Raw genomic sequence first — 19,129 nt, 5'->3', positions numbered from 1 at the left:
TCCAAATGGGGTGACATCCCCAGGTCCCAAGGATTCAGATGCCATGTCATTTTGAGGGTCACCATTCAACCTGCTACAAAGTGATGAGGGGACAGATCACTAGCTCAACACTAAGAAAAGACCCCATGCAGGTCACCAGGCAGGTGACTGAGGAGGGAGTCCCAGTGTGGACGCCCTCCGCCCCCCGCCTGGGTGGGCTGGCCTCGGGGGTGCGCGGTGTGGAGGCTGCAGGGGGAGGCCGGCGCTGGTGGCCACGCAGAGGAGCCGTGGGGCCTCCAGGCCCGGTCCTGTCGCTCACACATCTGTGTCTCTTTCTGTTGCCTGAAAGTTTAGGTCAACTTTCGGAAGAAGGTGGTACATTTGCCACCTCTGTAGCTCCTGTCTGGGGGTCCCTGCCCTCCTCACCCCAGCCCAAGGCTCCCTGGCCTCCACTCCGGAAGTCTGCCTTATAGCTCGGGGTAGTCGGGACCAGGCCTGTCCTGATAGCCCTGCCTCAGACCGATGCCCAGCAGCCCCAGTTGGGGGCCAGGAGCTGGTGGGTGGTGCCCCCTCAGACCTGTGTGTCTATGGTTGACAGGCGGGCTCTGAGGAAGGAGATAGAGGGTAGGGGTCTTCTGAGGAGCTCGGGGCTGGTGGGGTGCAGTGCGGAGGGGCGGGGGAGACAGGTGAGGGGAGACATGTGCGCAAGAAATGCTGGGGGAGGCCCGATCAGACCCTGCTGCCTGCAGATAGGCCACTGCTCATCAGTTAACTGTATCCCCCCGCTGGTAGGTGCACTTCCTCATCTGTTCTGGAGGGTTCTGAAGCGCAGGGCAGAAGTGCTCTCCTAGGTGCAACCCAAAATTAGGTTTCCCATTCTGGGGCCAGATGAGATGTGTGCTGAGTGTGTACGGGGGTCCCAGAACCGAGGCTTCTCTCTGAAACCCCTAGGCTGCAGGGATCAAATTGAGTTTAGGAGGGGTCTGATCTGGTACATTTAACCTTTTTTTAATTAAAAAAAAAAAATGTAGGGGCTGGCCCGGTGGTGTAGCAGCTAAGTGTGCACACTCCACTTTGGCGGCCCGGGGTTCGCAGGTTCGGATGCCAAGCGTGGACTGACGCGCCGCTTATCAAGCCATGCTGTGGCGGCGTCCCATATAAAGTAGAGGAAGATGGGCACAGACATTAGCTCAGGGGCAATCTTTCTCAGCAAAAAGAGGAGGATTGGCACCAGATGTTAGCTCAGGGCTGATCTTCCTCTCACACACACACACACACACACACACACACACCACTATAGAAATGTGCTTCTTGCTCATGTAATAAGCCAAAATGAGAGTTTGTTATTTGCTGGTGGCTCTTCTCCGTGCAGCAATTCAGGGACCCCTGTTCTTTACAGCCAGTAGATGTACCGTCCCCAAAGCCTTGTCATCGACTGCATCCAGCAGTGGAATGGCAGTAACAGAGCCTGGGAAGAGCCGCCTCATTGCCGCACACATCCCTTTGGCTAGAACTCAGCCCCAGGCGCACGCCTGCTGCAGCGGCGCTGGTAGGTGCAGCTGTGCGTCCACGAGTGGAAGCACGCTGGGCCGAGTGGAAGCACGCTGGGCCGCAGATGGCCTCTGCTGCACCTCAAGGCTCTCCAGCGTCAGGCCCCACCCACCGCTCCAGGCAACTTCAGAAGACGCCAAATACTCTCTCACCACTAGGCCTCGGATCATGCTGTTTAGTCTGCCCAGAGCCCTCCCTCCCCGCACTGTCCTAGCCATTCATCTGTCTGCCCATCCGTCCGTCCGTCCAGCCGATAAATATTATTGAGCATCAAATACGTGCCAGACCATGATCTCAATGCTGAGGATAGCGAAATGAACAAAGCAGAAAACAGCAGACTCCTGTCCTCAGACAGTGGGGCTTGTACTGCAGCAGGGAGACGCAGATGGCACACAATGAACAAGGTATATGTGATAAACCAGTTATAGGTGAGGTCAGAACACAGCAGTGATGGAGAAGTAGAGCAGGTGAGGGGATCAGGAGTGGGGGGCAGCGACTTAGAAGGGTGGGACCCAGGAAACGAGGCCTCTCTGAGAAGGCAACAGGCAGGTGGGCACAGACCTGAAGGAGGTGAGGGAGGGAGCCCTGAGGACGTCTGGGGGAAGAGCATGTACAGAGGGAACAGCATGTGCAAAGGCCCTGAGGTGGGAGTGGCTTCTCCGGCATGAGGAGCTGCAAGGAGGCCTGTGTGGCTGGAGAGTGGTGGGAGACGAGGTCAGAGCCCAGGGGGACCAGGTTGTGGGACCTGTGGGCTGGTCCCTTCACAAAGCCCACCCATCTTTTCATTTTCAACCTAGAGCTCCCTTCTTCAAGAGAGCCTTCCAGGGCTCTCCACGCTGAGGGCACTGAGCTGGAAAGAGTGGGACCCCCAGAATAGGAAAGGGGCGTTTGGGTGCACTTGAGCCAATCCGAGAATCCTGAACCGAGGAGGGAACAGCACAAGTGTGTGGCTGGGTCTCTACCAACATTCCCGTCACGACCCCAGCTTCACAGGCAATGTCGTCTTTGCCTCGCCTGCCTGGCCCCCCTGGTTAGCCATGCACTTTGTAGCTTGAGACAGAACACACCACTGCCCTCCAGATGAGCAGGGAATTTGCCGGAAGTGTCATCCGTGTATTGCTCTCCGAGGCCAAGTGTCGCCTAAAGTTGACACGAAACCTCAGGGACACAGGGCACGTCACTTGATAGGGGTTGGGCACCGGGCATGGACGCGCTCCCTCACCGTCTGCCGCGTGGGCTGCAGCCAGGGACTCCCCACTCCGAGCCCTGTTTCCTGGTACGACAGGCCCAGTAACCGGCGTCTCAGGGAGCTGCTGTGAGAACCAGGCTGAATGAGACTCCGAAGGCCTGGCGCTGCACGCCCTCCTCTTCCTCTTCTCTCCAGGGCTGTGTTGTACCCCCAGGGTGGAAACCAGGAGGAAATCCCCCTGGATTTCCCTTCCTCCCTGGGCAGCCGGGGGAGGCGTGGCCGTCGCCAGTGCAGCTGCTGTCTGACCCCACGTGCGTGGAGGGTGACCGTGCCCCTTTCCCCACAGGCCTGCGTGGGCAGCCACCTCCCTCCACTGGACCAGAGGCCCCGAGAGAGGCTTCATAGGGGGGAGAGGGACACATCCCAGAGCAGCAGCTGATGCGACGTGACAGGATGTCACAGCTCTTCCTGACGAACCCCAGATCACAGGCAGGCGCCAGAGCCCAGCGTGAGAGCTGTGGCCTCAGAGGGCTGGTACCTGGGCAGGAGGCAGGGCCGCCGTGTGTGGACGGGCATGGAGGTCCTGCTGTGCAGCCTCGCTGCCCCTCCCTGAGACGGGCTTGTGCCGCCAATCAAATAAGACGGAGGGCCTGCCTCTCCCTCCTTACACCCTGTGGGCTCCAGAACCTTCCTGTGCCTGTTTCCTCATTGGGGCCAACAATCAGACGGCATGGGGACAGAGCAGGGTGGCACGGGGCAGCACCCTGGCCTGAGAGTGCCTCCGAGCCCCTCCAGAAGCAATCCCAGAGCCGCACGCACGAGGCCACACCTTTTATTGAAATGTATGTCATGCAGTCCGTTCAGGAGTTTGAAAAATAACAAAGGGAGGTCTGAAGACCAGCCTCGGCCAGGACCACCTGGAACAAGTCCTGAGTAGGAAAGGCACATGAGTGACCACCCATTTGATGGGGCGAGAAAGAGAAACCCACAAAGCGAGACGTGGCAGGAGAGTGTGGGGCCTTTGGGGCGACCTGCTGGGACGGGGCCAGGTGGCCCCCCAAGTGTCCCCCTGCCCCCACTGGTGGCACGAACTGCCCCATGTGCCCTGCCTCCTGAGCAAGGGCTCCCGGAGCACCCCGGGGACAGGTGGGGGTGACGCTGGGACGCCAGACAGACAGGGTAGCACCAAGGGGCAGGCCAGCTGCGAAAGGGGTGGGGCTCCACGGCAGCGTCTGCAGCCGACCCAGGGCCGCAGCCTGGGAGTCTAGTTTATTGCTGCTGCTGGAGCCCACGGGCCAGGTGGCCACCACAGCCGGCCCCTTAGGAGCAGGGGCAGTGGCACTTTAAGGCAGCCCGAGGCAAGGAGGCCCAGGTGGCACCTGCAGGAATTGGGGACAAGCTGTTCCTGGGCCCAGTGCCACAGGGCCCCCGAAGACCCCATGCGCCTCCTGGTTCAAGTACTAAGTGTTCTGTGTGTGCTGGAGAGTCACCTGCTGTTAGAGCAGGGGTTCAGGCTGAGACACAGTAGGGACGGGGACAGGACCCTCCTGGTGCCACCTGGCCCTCTGCTCCTCAACAGCCTGCTTGCCCCGGGCTCCCTTGGGGTCCCCTGCCACGGCTGCAGGGCACCCTCGTGGGTCGCCCCTCCTGGAACCGGCCGTCTTGCCCCAGAGGCTGCAGAGGCTGCAGCACCAGCTTGCTGAGCCACTGGGGGAAGTTTTCATGACAAGTCTGTGCTTGACCTTGGGGAGGGACATGTGGATGGGGAGGGGGTCCTAGGGAGGAAGGGAAAAGGCCCAGACCCTAAGCTGGCCTTTCCGTCCTCTCTCAGGCCTACAACCCACTCTTTTCCTACAGTGTGGGGGGAACAGGACACCTCCAGCCTTGCAGGGGACTCAGCAGCTGAACCCAGCTCCTCCCAGTGACTTCCTCCTGGCCTACGACTCCCAGCCCAGGCAAGGCCCAGCAGCTTCCCTGGCTCCACACAACGGTCCTCTGCGAAGAGAGCTGGGAGCCCAGTGAGAAGGGGAGGGGGTGCCCATGGTCCTCTCAGGAATTCCTGGAGCCAGAGTGGGGCTGGGGGCTGGCACGTGGGAGGGGGTGGGGGATGCTAAGGACGGTGACTCTGGGGCTCAGGGACCCCGGTGGTGGGCTGCCAGGCTTCCGTGCACGTGCAGATACACTGAGATGTTCCTGCCACCGGGTGATCAGGCGTCTGTGCACAAACGTCTGGGCTGCAGGGGCCCGAGCCGCCGCAGCGGTGGTGACCGGCGGCTCTGTGCCGAGCCTGGGAGCAGAGGTGAGAGGCGAGGCAGCCAGGGGCCCTCACCTGTGCAGCCAGTCAGGCACGAGAGGGATCGTCGTGGCAGACGAGCCCCGGCACCCACCCCTCCCGGAGCCAGGGATTCACTGGTAACTGACGCCTCCACCCCAGAGGGACCCTGACTCCTGGGTTCCCGTTCAGCCCACAGAGGAGCAGGCACGGATCTGACCCTTGTGGGGAGCAGAGCACAGGAGATCAGGACCCTGAGCCCTCACCAGCCCCCAAAAGGAAGCCCACAGGGCCCTCAGAAAGGCTGGCCCCACAGAACAAAGGCTATTACCAGGAAGGCTGGTCTGGGAGGGGCCCTGGGACCCCCAGACAGGCCACAGAACGTGCCCAGCCACTAGCTCGCCATGAAAGGAAAGACGCTCTGCTGTCTGCCGGCCGCAGAGGAAACCCCTCCACAGAAACGCTTTTTCCTCTTAGGTGGTGAGGATGGTTTTTGAGGACAATTTGCCTCCCTCCCAGCCCAGCTCCCAAGGGTCCTCTCCGAGAAAGCCCCCCCCCCAGGGTGGTCAAGAAGCAGCGGGGGCGGGGTCCCCGAGCAGCTCCTGGCAGACGGGCAAACGTGGGGGATGGGGACCTCGGTTTCCCGCAGAGCTGACGGACGAGGGGCAAGGACTCAGGGGAACGGGTGCCAAGGGGAAAACACCCAGCGCTCCCCCGCCCACCTCCCCACCGATGCACAGCTCCTTGCCGAGTGCTTAGTGTCCAGTGTGTGCGTGTGCGTGCACGTGTGTGCGTGTGCAGTCGAGCCAGCCTGTGCCCGTTCCTGGCCTCCCATGCCGGGCAGGGCTGCCCCGCCATGGCCACCCCAGGGCACACGAGTCGGAGGAAGAGAAGGGGCAGCGAGGGGCAGCCACAGCGCGGTGCCATGCCCTCGGAAGGCGGCACACGAGGCTTGTTATTGCTTCTCTTGGCTCAGGGAGCACCCTCCTCACCTGCAGAAAGGTCCCAGACCGAGGCAGTGGCGGCAGGGGGCCCAGATCAGCCCCCCTGCCAGTCACAGAGCAGGGGATAGCAGGTGGGACCCAGGACAGGGATGCCCCCGTCCATGTACCAGTCCTGGCCTCGGGCCCTCCCAGGCCTGCCCACAAGAGGCCAGGACGGCCCCGGGACACAGCCGGTGTCTGCAGAGCAGGAGCTGCTGGGGCTGCGGCGGCCGGGCCGTGCCTTCACCACAGTGGCTGGACCGCTGCCCATCCTTGGCCAGCCGCCTCCCGGGGCCACAGAAACAAGTCCTTACAAAAATAACTCTGAGTCCGTCCCGTGGGGACCAGGTTTCCTGAGAGCACGCAGGGGCCGGGGGAGGCGTGAGAGGGCTAGGGCTGCAGGCGCTCCAGGTACTGCGGGAGGGGGTTCTCCTTGACGTACTTCTGGACGTACCAGCACGTGAGATGGGCCTTCAGGTCCTCCTCCACCACGAAGTCCAGGGCAGCCTGGCAGCCGGGCAGAGAGAAGCACGGTCAGCGCCTGCACCCGGCCCCCACGCCTCCTGGCTGTCCCCTCCGGGGCGGGAGCTGGCTGCCCACGGCCACCTGTTCTACTCGGTCTGCAGCGGAGGTGGGAGGCGCCGTCACCACCTCCGTGCTCCAGTTGGGGAAACCGAGGCACACAGCTTTGGTAAACTGCCTGAAGCACTCTGCACGGAAGAGCACGGGCCAGAACTGGATCAGAGCCCCTGCACAGAACGCCCGGGGGCGGCCTTGCACAGGGTGGCAGGGCTTACACGCAGAGAACGTGCCCCTGCTGCGTGTCTCGTCCGGCCCCCGCCCCACCTGGGCTGCCTGTCTCCACAAAAAGGTGCGCCTTTCCCATCTCAGTGCCTCCTGCTCGCAGGGTGCCCGCCTAACTCCACTTCTTCACTCGTCCTGCACGTGGCAGCTCAGCGGATGCCTCCTCCAGGAAGCCCCCCTGCAGGCCAGGTCAGGGGTGTCCCACAAGCAGAGGTCATGCTGAGTTCCTGCAGGGCTCCCACAGGTACCCGGGGGGTCCAGGGTGGGACCCCGTAGATGGCTGCTGTCCCCATCTCCAGCGAGCTCAGGAGGCGGAGCGCAAGGACACGTCTGGTGCAGCCCCTGCCCCCAGTGCCCTGCACACAGTTGGTGTTTAATAAATGTTTGCCAAAACGAAGCAGAGGACAGCCTGGTGGGGCTGCTGGGCTGATGAACAAGGAAGCAGCTGGACTGAGCACCACTAAAAGCTGACCGACAGTGACTGGCCCACTCAGCCTTCCGACACCTGAGCCGGCCTCTGTCGTCTCACAGTCCACGCCTGACCCAGGCTTTACGACCAGAGACCCTCTGGTGACAAGACTCCACTGTGCAGAGGAAGGAACTGAAGGCCCAAGAAGGCACCGATCAGAGGCCACACGAGGAGCGCCCTGGTGCCCTGGGCAGGTGGGCTCAGGAAAGCCACAGGCCCCCTAAGTGGCTCCCACGGCCAGTGGGGCCCCCAGGGTGAGGGGCCCACCTCCCCCTTACCCAGGTCAGTAAGCTCACAGGCTGGTCCCGCAGAAAGGGAGAGACCCGCTCGCTCCTCTTGCAGGCAGAGCCCCCACCAGCCGGCTGGGCGGAGAGGGCAGAGGGCAGAGGCCCGCGGCGGGGGGGGGGGGGGGGGGGGGGCGCGTGGCGGTGGGAAGAGCAGGCAGAGGGAGGAACCGCCTGTCTCTGCTCCTGGCCGCCATGCCCCTCCCTCAGCCCACACCTGCTCTCCAGCGGCCTGGGGTTTGAGGGGCTCTGGGGACGAAGGGGGTGAGGACGGCGAATGGGGTGGGAGCCAGTTCACCCAAACCCTCATTTACCCGCTCACTCAGCGAGGTTTCCTGAGCACCTATTACCCGCTGCACGCTCCTGACGCGCAGCAGTGTCCCCGGCCCTGGAGACTCAGCTCTGAGAGCCGGCCCGGCCCAGCGCCCGCGCCAGACCCGAGGGAGGGGCTGCTGACCGCTGCTCCCAGCTGCAACCTGTGGGCGAGGCGGCACCCGCCGGCACTCTGGCCAAACAGGCTGGGTCGGCCCAGCCCACGGGCTCCCTCCGAGCGAGCAGGAGGGCAGCCCTCCCCGCCCCACCGGTACCTTGGCCAGGTGCTTGGCGATGCCGCGCCCGCGGTAGGCGTCGGGGACCTCGGTGTGCTGCAGGTCCACGATCCGCTTGCCCACGTACTCATAGAGCAGGACGGCCCGGTCATGACATCCTGCAGGGGGAGGGCGGTGGACAGGTGAGGCCTGGAGAGTCGGCCCGACCGGGCACAGCGGCGGGGTGGACAGGCACTGGAGCCAGGCTGCTGCAGCTGGATCCTAAGTGACCACCCTGTGCCTCCACGAAGCGGGGATATAATAGGACATTACTCGTGGGGGGTTGGAGGATTAAATGAGGTAAAACGCTTGGAGCAGCGCCCAGAACACACGCCCCAGGCGAGCCTTTGCTGTATCATCAGTCTCAGCACCCCAGGGCCCCCAGCACCCTCTCCAGGGCACAGCTCTCTGCGTCCCCACCTGAACACCCTCCCAAGGGTGTGGGGGTCGAGGTGTAGGGCTGGATGCAGAGCAGGGCTCAGCAAGTCCCCAACTAAACCAGAACCCAGAGACATCAGGGAGCAGACCATCAGGACACCCTACCGGACCCATGGACAAGCCACAGGAAAGTGACACTGGGCACAGGAAGCAGGGACAAACAGGCCGCCAAGCCCTCTCAGGCCTGCCAGGAGGGGAGCTCACCATCCACCCCAAACTCCTGTGGGGAAAACATTTAATTGGAGTCCCTCCAACCAAAGTCTTCAGTTCTCTATCCATCTGTCTGTCTGTCCATCCACCCATCCATCCATCCATCCATCCATCCATCCATCCATCCATCCTTCCATCCGTCTGCCAACTGCCTGGACACCTACCTACCCAGCCGTCACACCTGTCTATTTGTCCATCTATCCATCCACTCCATCAACAACTGTTTATTGAGACCCAGGCACTGTTTCAGGTGCTGGGGACACCAATGAACAGTCAGATGAAGAGCCCTGTCTTCTGACCAACCAGAGAGGAGACAGAGAATACACAAAGAAAACAAGTTAAGGGCTGCCTGGCAGGGATGGAGCAGGGGTGGGGGAGTGCGGGGCGGAGACAGACAGGAAGGAGGTGAGGGAGTGGGCCATGCAACGTCTGAGGAAACAGTGTCATAGGCAGTCACAGCCAGTGCAAAGGCCCTGAGTTTAGAGTAGACAAGTCACTGTCCCTAAAAGAAAACATGTCATTGCCAAGTGCCTTTCTCTGATTTTTAACAACAAATTGTATTTCATGTGTTTTTCACTTTAAAGCACTGTAGAGAATTCACTCCTAAACGCTGCCTGGGCTCCCAGCCTACGGTGAGCATCGCCAAGCGGAAGACTGACAGGCTGAGAGACACAAATGACTAGTCCAGGGTCTCACAGCAAATCGACAGGCTTCAGCCCCAGCCGGGGTGAGTGCTGCCTCTCCCCAAAGCTCTGGGAGCGAGGCTACAACTCATCTCCCCGCTTCCAGAGGGGAAACTGAGGTCCAGAGGCGAGTCCCACGGCAAGTCCCAGGTGAAGCTGGAACGCAGGCGTCCAAACCAGAGCCCAGCTCTCTCCTGCTCCACCCCAACACGCCCTCTATCGCCGGCCTCCAGGCCTTTGCCTAGGTAGTTCCGTCCGCCTGGAATACCCTCTCCCCTTTCCAGGCCGGCGGAGGGTGGCCCCCAGCACCTCCTCCTCATGGCCCGGCCCGACTGTTGCTCTGCCAGCTGTGCCTGCCCTCTGGCCAGTGCCCAGCTGTGCAGCACAGGACTCAGTTCTTGGCTCCCGCCCCTGCCGGGGTTAATGCAGCTCACCCGGGACAGGGGACAGAGACTGCGAGGCTATTCTGGGCCTGGCCTGGTCACCAGTCACTGAGGGAGCTGCCTGCCTGCCCTGGCCATTCGATTACCCAAGCACTCAGTGAGGGCCTACTACGTGTCAGCCAGGGTCTCAGTGCTGGGCACACAGCAGGGAAGAAAACTGACAAAATGCTCCCTCTTGGAGGGAGACAGACAGTAAGCAATGTTATCATAAATGATACAGGGTCCGCAGGTGAGGGGGCGGAGAACAAGACAGCAGAGAAGGTGGGGCAGGCTGCTGCTTTAACGAGGGTGCACAGGGGAGGCCTCTCTTGAGCAAAGACCTGAAGGAGGTGAGGGATCCAAGAGGAGACATGGGGGATGAGCAGTCCAGGTGGGAAGAGCAGCACGTGCAAAGGCCCTGGGATAGGATGTTCAAGAAGAAGTGAGGAGGCTGGCAGGGCTGGACCCGAATGAGTGGGGGAGAGCGAGAGGAAGCCACGTTGTGGTCCTGGGGCCAGACCACGCGGGGCCTTGCAGGCTGGAGAAGACCTCTGCCTTCGCGCCATTGCCATCCCCGTGGGGGCAGGGGGCCTGGAGCCCCCGCAAGCTTGCTAGTGTTTCTCCGTCTGTTCATTACTCGTCCCCTCAGTCAATGCTCCCGGAGTGGCCACACAGGCTGTCCACGGACCAGATCCCGGGACAGCCTGCGGACTCTCTGCCCCACCGCCCCCCGTCAGCTCCTGGTGGTCTCACGGGCTCGGTCACTGCCCCAGCCCCAGTGCCCAGCCCAGGGCAGACGCCCAGGAAAGATCTGTCCCACAAACGGCTGCTGCTGTCTCGCTGCCAGGCACACGCTTGGGCGTGAGGCCGACCCACAGGCTCCGAGATGCCAGCACGTGCCTGCCCAGGGCCCGGCCCGCCTCCGGGGAGACACAGGGCAGGACGCTGCAGCTCACACCCATGGCCCTCCTGGGCAGGCCTGTGCTCCGCTCTCCACACGCTAACCCCACGAGACCTGACAAGACGGGGACGACTCTTAGAGCCCTGCTTATAGACGGGGAAACTGAAGCTCCAGAGGCAGTGGCTCAGCTCGGTGGTGCGTGGAGCTGGCTGGGGACAGGCGAGCTCACTGACAAGGGTCTTCTGGCTGAAAGAGGAATAGAAGGCATCAGGGGCCACCGGAGTGGACGGGGACCACTGGGGTGGACATGGGCTATGCGTGAGGGAAAGAGCAAGTTAATGACCTCCCACTGGCCAGACAACACCACGCTGGGCCGGGGAGGAACCAGACCCCTAATGGGCAATCCCCGAACGCCTGGCCCACGGCCTGGCACCTCAGCCTTGGAGGGTCCACAGAGGCCACCTGGTCCCAACCACCCACACCTGGCGTGGCCCGAGTCCCCTCTCCCAAACCTGTCTGGAGGGCCCCAGAAAACAGCCAACCCCCGGGGCTCAGGCCAAGATCCTGGGGTCCTCCTTGCCTTGTCTTTCTCCCAGACTCTGAGCTGATCCTTCGGCAGATCCGTGGGCATAACTTCCAAAAAACGCCTGGAATCTGGCCACTGCTCACCTCTCCATGGGCCTCCACGCCCGCCCCTCTGTTCTCTGCTCAGGGCCCTGGTTCAGCCACACTGGCCACTGCATCGCCCCTCACACACACCCAGCTCTCGACCCCCGGCCTTTGTCGGGCTTCCCCCTCCACCTGGCACCTCTCCCCCCAGGGCCTCCCAGGTTGCCTCCTCCTTATTAATGATGGTGAGCCCAAATGCCACCTCCCCTGAGGCCTCCCTGACTGTCAGCCACAGGCAAGGACAGTGCTATTTGTCACCCTCTCACCTTGGGCACCCCTGTCATCCCATCTCTGGCGGCTTGGCCCGTGGACACGGCTCACACAGGCATTGTGGGCAGAGCCCCTGGGCACGGCCTGGCTGGACCCCAGGCCCTTCTCTGGGCTGCATTCCATGAGCTGCCAAGAACCGCAAGCTTTGGACTAGCAAAGGGGGTCAAGACTTGCCACCTGGGGAGCACAGGAGCAAGCCCAGGGCAGGGCAGGGCCCTGGGCTCCAGCGCCAGCTCGACCAGGTGACCTCAGAGCAGTCCCGATACCTCTGCGCCCTAGACCTCACCAGAGGGACCCTGCCCTGGATCTCTCCATCCCAGTACCCTCCGCCGGCCCCAACACCAGGACCAAATGCCCTAGGAAGTTATCGGGAAGTGGTCACCGAGAAATCATCTTCCCTGTCAGGCAGGGAAGAGGAGCAGGGGTTCTAGATGGGAGGTGTGGGGCCTTTGCAGAGGGCATCGACTGCCACCATCTCCACTCTGCCCGCACCAGTGGATCAAAACACCCACCATACAGAGGAGGAGACTAAGGAAGACGCAAAGCCAGAACCCAGGCCTTCTGCTCCCTGTCGGAGCCGGGGCAGCAGACCGAGAGCAGGTGCAGGAGCAGGCAGCAGGCCTCAGAAGCACCTGGCTGGCTTTCTGGTCGTCCGCAGGTGCAGAGCCTTGTTTGGGGAGGGGCCTCATGTTGGTGGCTCAGAGGCGGGTTAGGCAGAGGGGGCCGTGGCCTGGAGAAGCTCAAGGGGCCCAGCCAGGAGGCATGTGACGGCAGACCCTGGGGGTTACCCGGGAAAGTCCCCCCATAGACCAAGCTGGTCCCCTTGTCACACCGGGGATCCTCTCCTGCCCTCCCTGCTCAGGGACACCGCCCTAGGCGTCGCTATGGGGCACGGGCGTCCCTAGGAGCAGCAACGTGGGCTCATGCAGGGGCCTCACACCTGGGACTGGGATCTGAATCCCACGGGACCTGCGGCTGCACTTTCAGCCCTGCTGCCTCTGGGTGCTGAGCGAGGCCAGAGGCAGCTGCTGACTCTCTGGGGGCCTCAGTCTCCCCATCTGCAAAATGGGGGTTGGGGAGGATGGAGCAAGCAGGATTCTGGACCCTCCATGACCCTTCTCCTTGCAGCAAGCAGGAGACCCAGCCCTGGCTGAGAGTGGAAGGGGAAGGCCAAGGAAGGGTCGGCCCAGGGGCTCAATTCTGGCTCTGCTGCCTATCAGCTGCCGCCCCGGTTTCCCCACCTATGAAACGGTGACAAAAGCTAGCGTTTCAGAACCCGGATCTGGGGGTCAGACAAGCCTGAGCTTCAGCATTCTCACACCCCATGTCAGCAAGACCTACCCGCCTTCCTTCAACATCAGTTTAGGAGCCGGCCATTTCTCCGCACCCCCACTCACTCTGCCTGGACTAGTGCAGTAGCCACTCCCTGCTCTGTCCGGCCCCGCAGAGTCGGTCTCCCTTGGAGCAGCCAGCGGGAGCCTGGCATAACCCATCCATCCTCTGCTCAGGACCCTCCAAGGTACCCACCTCACTCAGAGTCAGAGCCCAGGCCTGACAATGCCTTCCCAGGCCCCGCACCACCGGCCCCCCACGACTTCCTGACCGCATCTGCTACGATCCTCCTCCCTGTCCTCCACTCCCAGCTGCTCCTGAGACAGCACCGCAGGGCCTTTGCTCTGGCTGCTCCTTCCACTTGGGACGCTCCGCCCTCTGGAGCTCCCTTCCTCGTCTCCTTCAGGTCTTCACTTAAATGCCACCTTCCCAGGGCGGCCCTCCTGGACACCTGACTCTCAACAGCAGCCCTTTCCCGACATGCTCTCCGCCTGCCCTGCTCTATTTCTTGCCAGGCCCTTGTCTCCTAGGACCCTTTACACTCTATTCATTGTCACCGCCCCTCCAGACTGTCATCCCATGAGTCCCCAGCACCGAGAACAATGCTTGGCACACAGCGGGTGCTCGGCAAGGACTGTGGAGTGAATCCCAGCTCTCCCGCCTGCGAGGCGCGGGGCCCTGCGTGTGTCAGTCACATCTCCGTGCCTCAGTCTCCCCATCTGTAACACTGGAGGGGCAGTTCCCTTCCCCCCGGCAACACCATGAGGATACAGTAAGTGCCTCTCTGTGCAGGGTGCCTGCCTGGGACACGACAGGGACTCAGTGAATGCAGCTGCTCCGACGCCTCCCCTCACTGCTACCGGGCGCTCACCAGCCTCGCTCTGCCATGGGAGGGCCGGGCACACGTCTGCACCAGGAGCCCTAGGGCCACTTCTCCCCTCTGCCTCAGTGTTCATTTCTCAGTGGACACCATGAGCCGGCCCCCAGGGCTAACCCTGCAGTTCAGGAGACACTCTCACAGGCTGTTCCCCTCCCCAGCTGAGGCAGAGTGGGGCCCAGACACAGACGGGCCCTCTCCTGCCCCGCAACATACACACTCGGACTGGGCCCAGCCTAGGCCACACAGTCCCTGCCTTGCCGGCTGGGGAGGAGCTGGTGGCCTCGCGCTGCTCCCTGGGCTTGGCTGGGGATCCCCGGTCCACTTTCTAGTTAGCCATCTGGGCAGTAGGTTCTGGAAGGGGACAAGTTTAGGAATATGGCTGGCACGTCTAGCCCCGACCACAGTCAATTCTAGAGGGGTGTCCTTTGGCTCTAGCCATTTGGAAGAGAAAGCAAGAAAACTCCAAACATTCCCTTTTTCTTCTGTCTCGGTGAGTGTATAGGGCCTCCTGAACCCCCATGGGAACCAGAGCCTCTTTGGAACCTGAGAAGAGAGGATTTGAAAATCCACGAGGCCCCTCCCCACAAGAGTGGCCAGCGCCCTTAGTGTCACGGCCAGCTGGGCCACGGCCCACACCATGGTGGCAGAAGGACTTGCTTGAGTTCTAGCTCTGGCACTTCATGATACGGCAAATCACTTCTTCCCTGTGGTGCAAGCCTCAGTTTACTCACTTGTCACGTGGGGGGCTGATGCCCACACCACAAGGATGTTGTAATAGGGACGTGCTGAGGCCCAGCCCAATGCCCAGCACAGCGCAGACAGGGCTCTGAGAAATGTCCTTGCCCTGGGCCCCAGCCCTCCTGCTTGTGTCCAAGTGCAGGTCCCAGGAGCCCAGATCCAGGAGTCAGAGCCGCCGGCCCCTACCCCAGCTCTGCCCCGGCTCACTGCCTGGCCTCAGCAAGCCTCTCCTTTTCCTGGGCCCCTGCCTTCCCTTCTCAGAAATGGGCACAGTGGCCTCTGAGGGCTCTTGCCGCCTGGACCTGCCACAGGGGGCCCAGATGGGTGAGAAGAAAGTCATTAATGCAGAAGGTGTGGGATACGGGGAATTCACGGGCCTCCATTGTATAACTCTGTTTTCTATGCCCCAGACCTCTTAGGGTGAGGAGGCATGGGCTAGTAGGCGGCAGAACCTTCCTTTACAGGAAACGTCTTGACTTGGCTTGCTGGTTTCGAAAATAACGACCAGTGCATGTTTATCTGCGCTGACAAGCGCGGCGGGCGCTGTTCTAAGTCTCCACTCTGATCTCCGCAGGCACCCGCACAAGCAGCCAGGCGGTCTGCACCGGGGATGGGGGGCTTCGCAGACTAGGGTGGAGGCGCTGGGGCTCGCGGGGAGGACACGACTTGGCCGCAGCCTCGGCCGCGGGGTGTGACGCGACGCCAGTCCCTCCACACCGGCAGCCCCTCTCTCCAGCAGCCCCAGGGCTGCCCGGGGGTCTCCCCCAGCCCCTCCGTGCAGAGACCCCAGGTTCCCAGGGGCGGCGAGCAGCCGGGTAGCAGCCGCGAGGGCAGCGGGGTCAGGCTGGCCGCCCCCCGGGGTCTCAGCCCCCGCCGCGTCCACCCCGCGGCGGGGGGGCACGCGGGGCGGGCAGGCGCGGGGGCTCGCGCGGGGGCCGGCGCGCCCCCCCGCCGCCGCCTCCCGGGCCCCCGCCCGAGCCCCCGGCGCGGACAAAGGCCGGGCGGTTACCGTTGAGGCGGACGGAGAACTGGCGGCGCCGCCGGTCGTGCTCCACGCGGACGGGGCAGCCCTGCTCCGGCGGCCCGGCGCCCCCCGGCTGCGCCATCGCGACCCCTCGGGCGGGCGGGGGCCCGAGACCGCGGGCGGCGGCGCGGACCGACCCCCGGCGGCGGCGACAACACGAGGCGGGGCCGGAAGCCAGCTGTGCGGTCACGTGCCGCCCCGTGGGGACACATCCCGTCCGCTCTTAAAGGGGCCGCGCCTCCGTGGGGACAGCCCGTCCGCTCTTAAAGGGGCCGCGCCTCGCGGCTCCGAACAGAACACTCCCTGCGCCGGCGCCCGGGCCGCTGCGTCCTCTTGCATTTGACCCACGGGCGACTTTGGGGCCCCCACACGGACACGTTCTCAAGATGTCACGACCTGTAGTGAAATTCTAATCATCCCTTCGCGGCCACCATTGATTGAGCGCTTGCTGTGTGTATGGCCTCTGCACGGCAAAGCCCTGGAGAGCCACAGGAGGGGCTCATGGAGGCCCCCCTGCGCTCAGCGAAGATTCTCCTCACCAGCCCGAGAAACAGGCATGCCCAACTCTGCTTTACGGATGAGGAAAGAAAGGCCCCGGGCAGGCAGAGATGTTCGTGAGGGCACACACGGTGGGGCCCTGGGAGGATGGGGCTGCGGATCCCACCGTGCGCAGCTGAGGCTGCTGAGGAGGGGGTCCCCGAGGAGCCGTCTGGGTTGGGGGTGAATGCCACCACTTCCAAAAGAGGCCGAAGTGCAGGAAGAGGCCTTGCAGATCCCTGGATCCACTCCACAGATGGGGAAATCAAGTCCCAAGAGGGCCAGGGACTTGCTTGAGGACACACAGGGCTTTCGGGAGCCCAAACCTGTTTTCTGAAAGGAGACTTGACCAGCACCCCCACCCCCATGGAATCACATGACTGTAGCTTACTTTTCCCTGGTTTGTTAATGAAGGTGTAAGCTCAACATTCACTGCCGTGTGAGGATCACCCAAATCAAGATAGGGGACATGTGTGCTTCCCTCAGCCTCTTCCAGGCAGTGCCCCACCCCTGGAGGTAACCACTCTCCTGGACTTCTAGCATCATTGCCTAACTCGCTTTTTCTAGAACTCCGTGTAAACAGAATCGTATAGTATGTACTTTAGTGTGCCGTTTCTTCTGGTCAACACTTCACCTGTGAGATTCATCCGTGTCGTTGCTTCTTTGTCATCACTGAATAGTCTTGTCGTGTGCTTACACCAGGGTCGATGTATCTACCACCTGTGGATGGGCCTTTGGGCTGTGTCTGGGTTTGCCTGCCGTGGACCATCTGGAGCACTCTGTTGGGGTCTGTAGCATAGACCCCTCTTGGGCGGCCCAGGAGTGGATTGTGGGGTCTCAGTAGCTGTACCTTGAGTTTTATGAGATGTTGCCAGGTCTTCTTCCAGAGTGGTTGTCCCGTTTTACACTCAGCACTGTGGCCGACCCCGTTGAGTGGCAAGTTCGGTGATGTCGGTCTCTCAGTCTTGTTCATTTTTGCTGTTCTGATGGGCGTGAAGTGGTCTCTCGCTGGCTTTGGTTTGCGTTTGCCTGATGACTGATGATATTAGCCTTTTTCAGTTGCTCCTTGGCCGTTTGGATATCCACTTTTGTGAAGAGCCTGTGTAAGTATTTCGCCTATTCATTTTACTTTTTTTTTTTTTGTGAGGAAGATTAGCCCTGAGCTAACATCTGCCAATCCTCCTCTTTTTTGCTGAGGAAGACTGGCCCTGGGCTAACATCCGTGCCCATCTTCCTCCACTTTATATGGGACGCCGCCACAGCATGGCCTGACAAGTGGTGCATCAGTGTGCGCCCAGGATCCCAACCGGCAAACCCCGGGCCACCGCAGCAGAGCACGCGCACTTAACTGCTACGCCACTGGGCCGGCCCCTCATTTTACTTCTTTTTGATTTGTTGGATTTCTTTTTATAGTTTGGTTGTGAGTCCTTTGTCAGATATATTTATTGAGACTATCCTAGCAGAGCTTTTTTTTTTTTTTTACAGGTGTGTGTTGTATCACGGAGTCTGGAAACAAAACAAGGCTGAGGAGTGAGTCACTATATACAAGGAGACAGACAAGGATCCTGAGGTCAGAGGGGGCCTTGACCTCAGCTGAGTCAGGGCTGGCTACAATCCTGAGCAAGCAAGATGTGACCTTGTGTGTGTCTCAGATGACTTCTCTGTGTCCCAAGAACTTGAGTAGGGTGGGGAGGCCAGAGCAAGTTACTGGAAATTCCATGAACATGCCATGCTGTTTCCCGCTCTGGGCCTTTGCATGTGCTATTGCCCACACATCGCCTCCTCTGGGGAGCCCTCACTGATGCTCCCCAGCCGGCCTGGGTCCAGGGGAGATTCCTCTCTGAAGAAGTCCCTGGCAGGGCCCCGTGCACACCAGGCCCAGCACAAGAGGCCAGGTTCCTCCCTGTTTTTGACTCTCTTCTTTCTCTCCTACGTTTAAATGTCTACTAGCTTGTTGAGGTCTTTAAACCTTGTAGAAATCCTTTGTGGAACAAGGCAGTGGGTCAACACAAGAATAAAGCAAGCAATTAATGTTTGCTGAGTTGAATGGACTTGCTCTATCTTTCGACCCCAAAGCATGCTGGTCCTAGAGGAGACCTTGGGGAGGGGTTGCTGAATGAATGTGTGATCCCTGAGGCAAGAAAGAAAAGCTGGGTCCCAGCAGCCTTGGTAGATGGGCACTAAGTGCTAAAAGCTCCTGTGGCCGGGGCGCATGTCTCCATGTGGAGACCCGTCATTTGTATGCAGGATATCATTTATCAGTCAGTCGTTACCTCATCTAGCAAACATGTATTGAGCTCTGCCCCTGTGCTGGTCACTGGTCTAGAGCACACACCAGTGAAGAAGACAGTCCCGTTCCCTGCCCTTCAGGAACTTCCATTCTAGGGGAGGGAGAGACAATAAGCAAAGAGGGAAATAAATACATGCTCCATCTCACGGAGATAAGGGCCCCGGAGAGAGATTCAGCGGGGAGGGGGGCTGAGCTTTCGAGGGTTTCGGACAGGGTGGCCAGGCAGACCTCAAATGACTTGGGTTCTTTTTATGGGAAGCTTGAAGGAGGTGAGGGAATGGGGCAAGAGATGTCGGGGAAGAGCAGTCCAGGCAGAGAGAAGAGCCAGTGCAAAGGCCCTGAGGTGTGTTTAAAAAGCACACTGAGGCCACTGTGGCTGGGGCTAAGTGAGCCAGGGCAGAGGGGAGAGGCTGAGGGGCCCAAGGGCAGATCAAGCGGCCTTGCTGGCCACAGTGGGGCCTTCAGCTTTTAGTCCGAGCCAGGAGGAGCCATGGGAGGGTTTCAAGCCGACTAGTGACACAACCTTAGGTTTTTTTTTCACAGTGGAAAATTTCAAACATGTATGTAAATAGAATAATAAAATGAAGCCCAGTGTACCCATCATGGCTGAGGTTTTT

At 61.2% G+C, this 19,129-nt stretch overlaps 1 protein-coding gene and 1 long non-coding RNA gene across 2 annotated transcripts; one reads left to right on the top strand and one right to left on the bottom strand.

Annotated features, from left to right (window-relative positions):
- Nucleotides 1-3,535: 3,535 nt before the first annotated feature.
- Nucleotides 3,536-15,805, bottom strand: NATD1 (N-acetyltransferase domain containing 1). The gene is made up of 3 exons (XM_058559481.1): nt 15,671-15,805; nt 8,119-8,237; nt 3,536-6,481 (listed from the first exon to the last, which is right to left on the bottom strand). The coding sequence occupies exons 1-3, from the start codon at nt 15,765-15,767 to the stop codon at nt 6,365-6,367; spliced, it is 333 nt and encodes a 110-aa protein (XP_058415464.1). The 5' UTR covers nt 15,768-15,805; the 3' UTR covers nt 3,536-6,364.
- Nucleotides 15,806-16,016: 211 nt separating this feature from the next.
- LOC131416605 (uncharacterized) lies at nt 16,017-19,115 on the top strand. Its single transcript, XR_009222621.1, has 2 exons — nt 16,017-17,325; nt 17,708-19,115. It is a non-coding gene; the product is annotated as an uncharacterized LOC131416605 (long non-coding RNA).
- The last annotated feature ends 14 nt before the right edge of the window (nt 19,116-19,129 follow it).

The sequence above is a fragment of the Diceros bicornis genome, chromosome 18, assembly GCF_020826845.1.
Source record: "Diceros bicornis minor isolate mBicDic1 chromosome 18, mDicBic1.mat.cur, whole genome shotgun sequence".
NCBI classification, from domain to species: Eukaryota; Metazoa; Chordata; class Mammalia; order Perissodactyla; family Rhinocerotidae; genus Diceros; species Diceros bicornis.
This window is presented reverse-complemented; position numbering and strand designations above follow the sequence as displayed.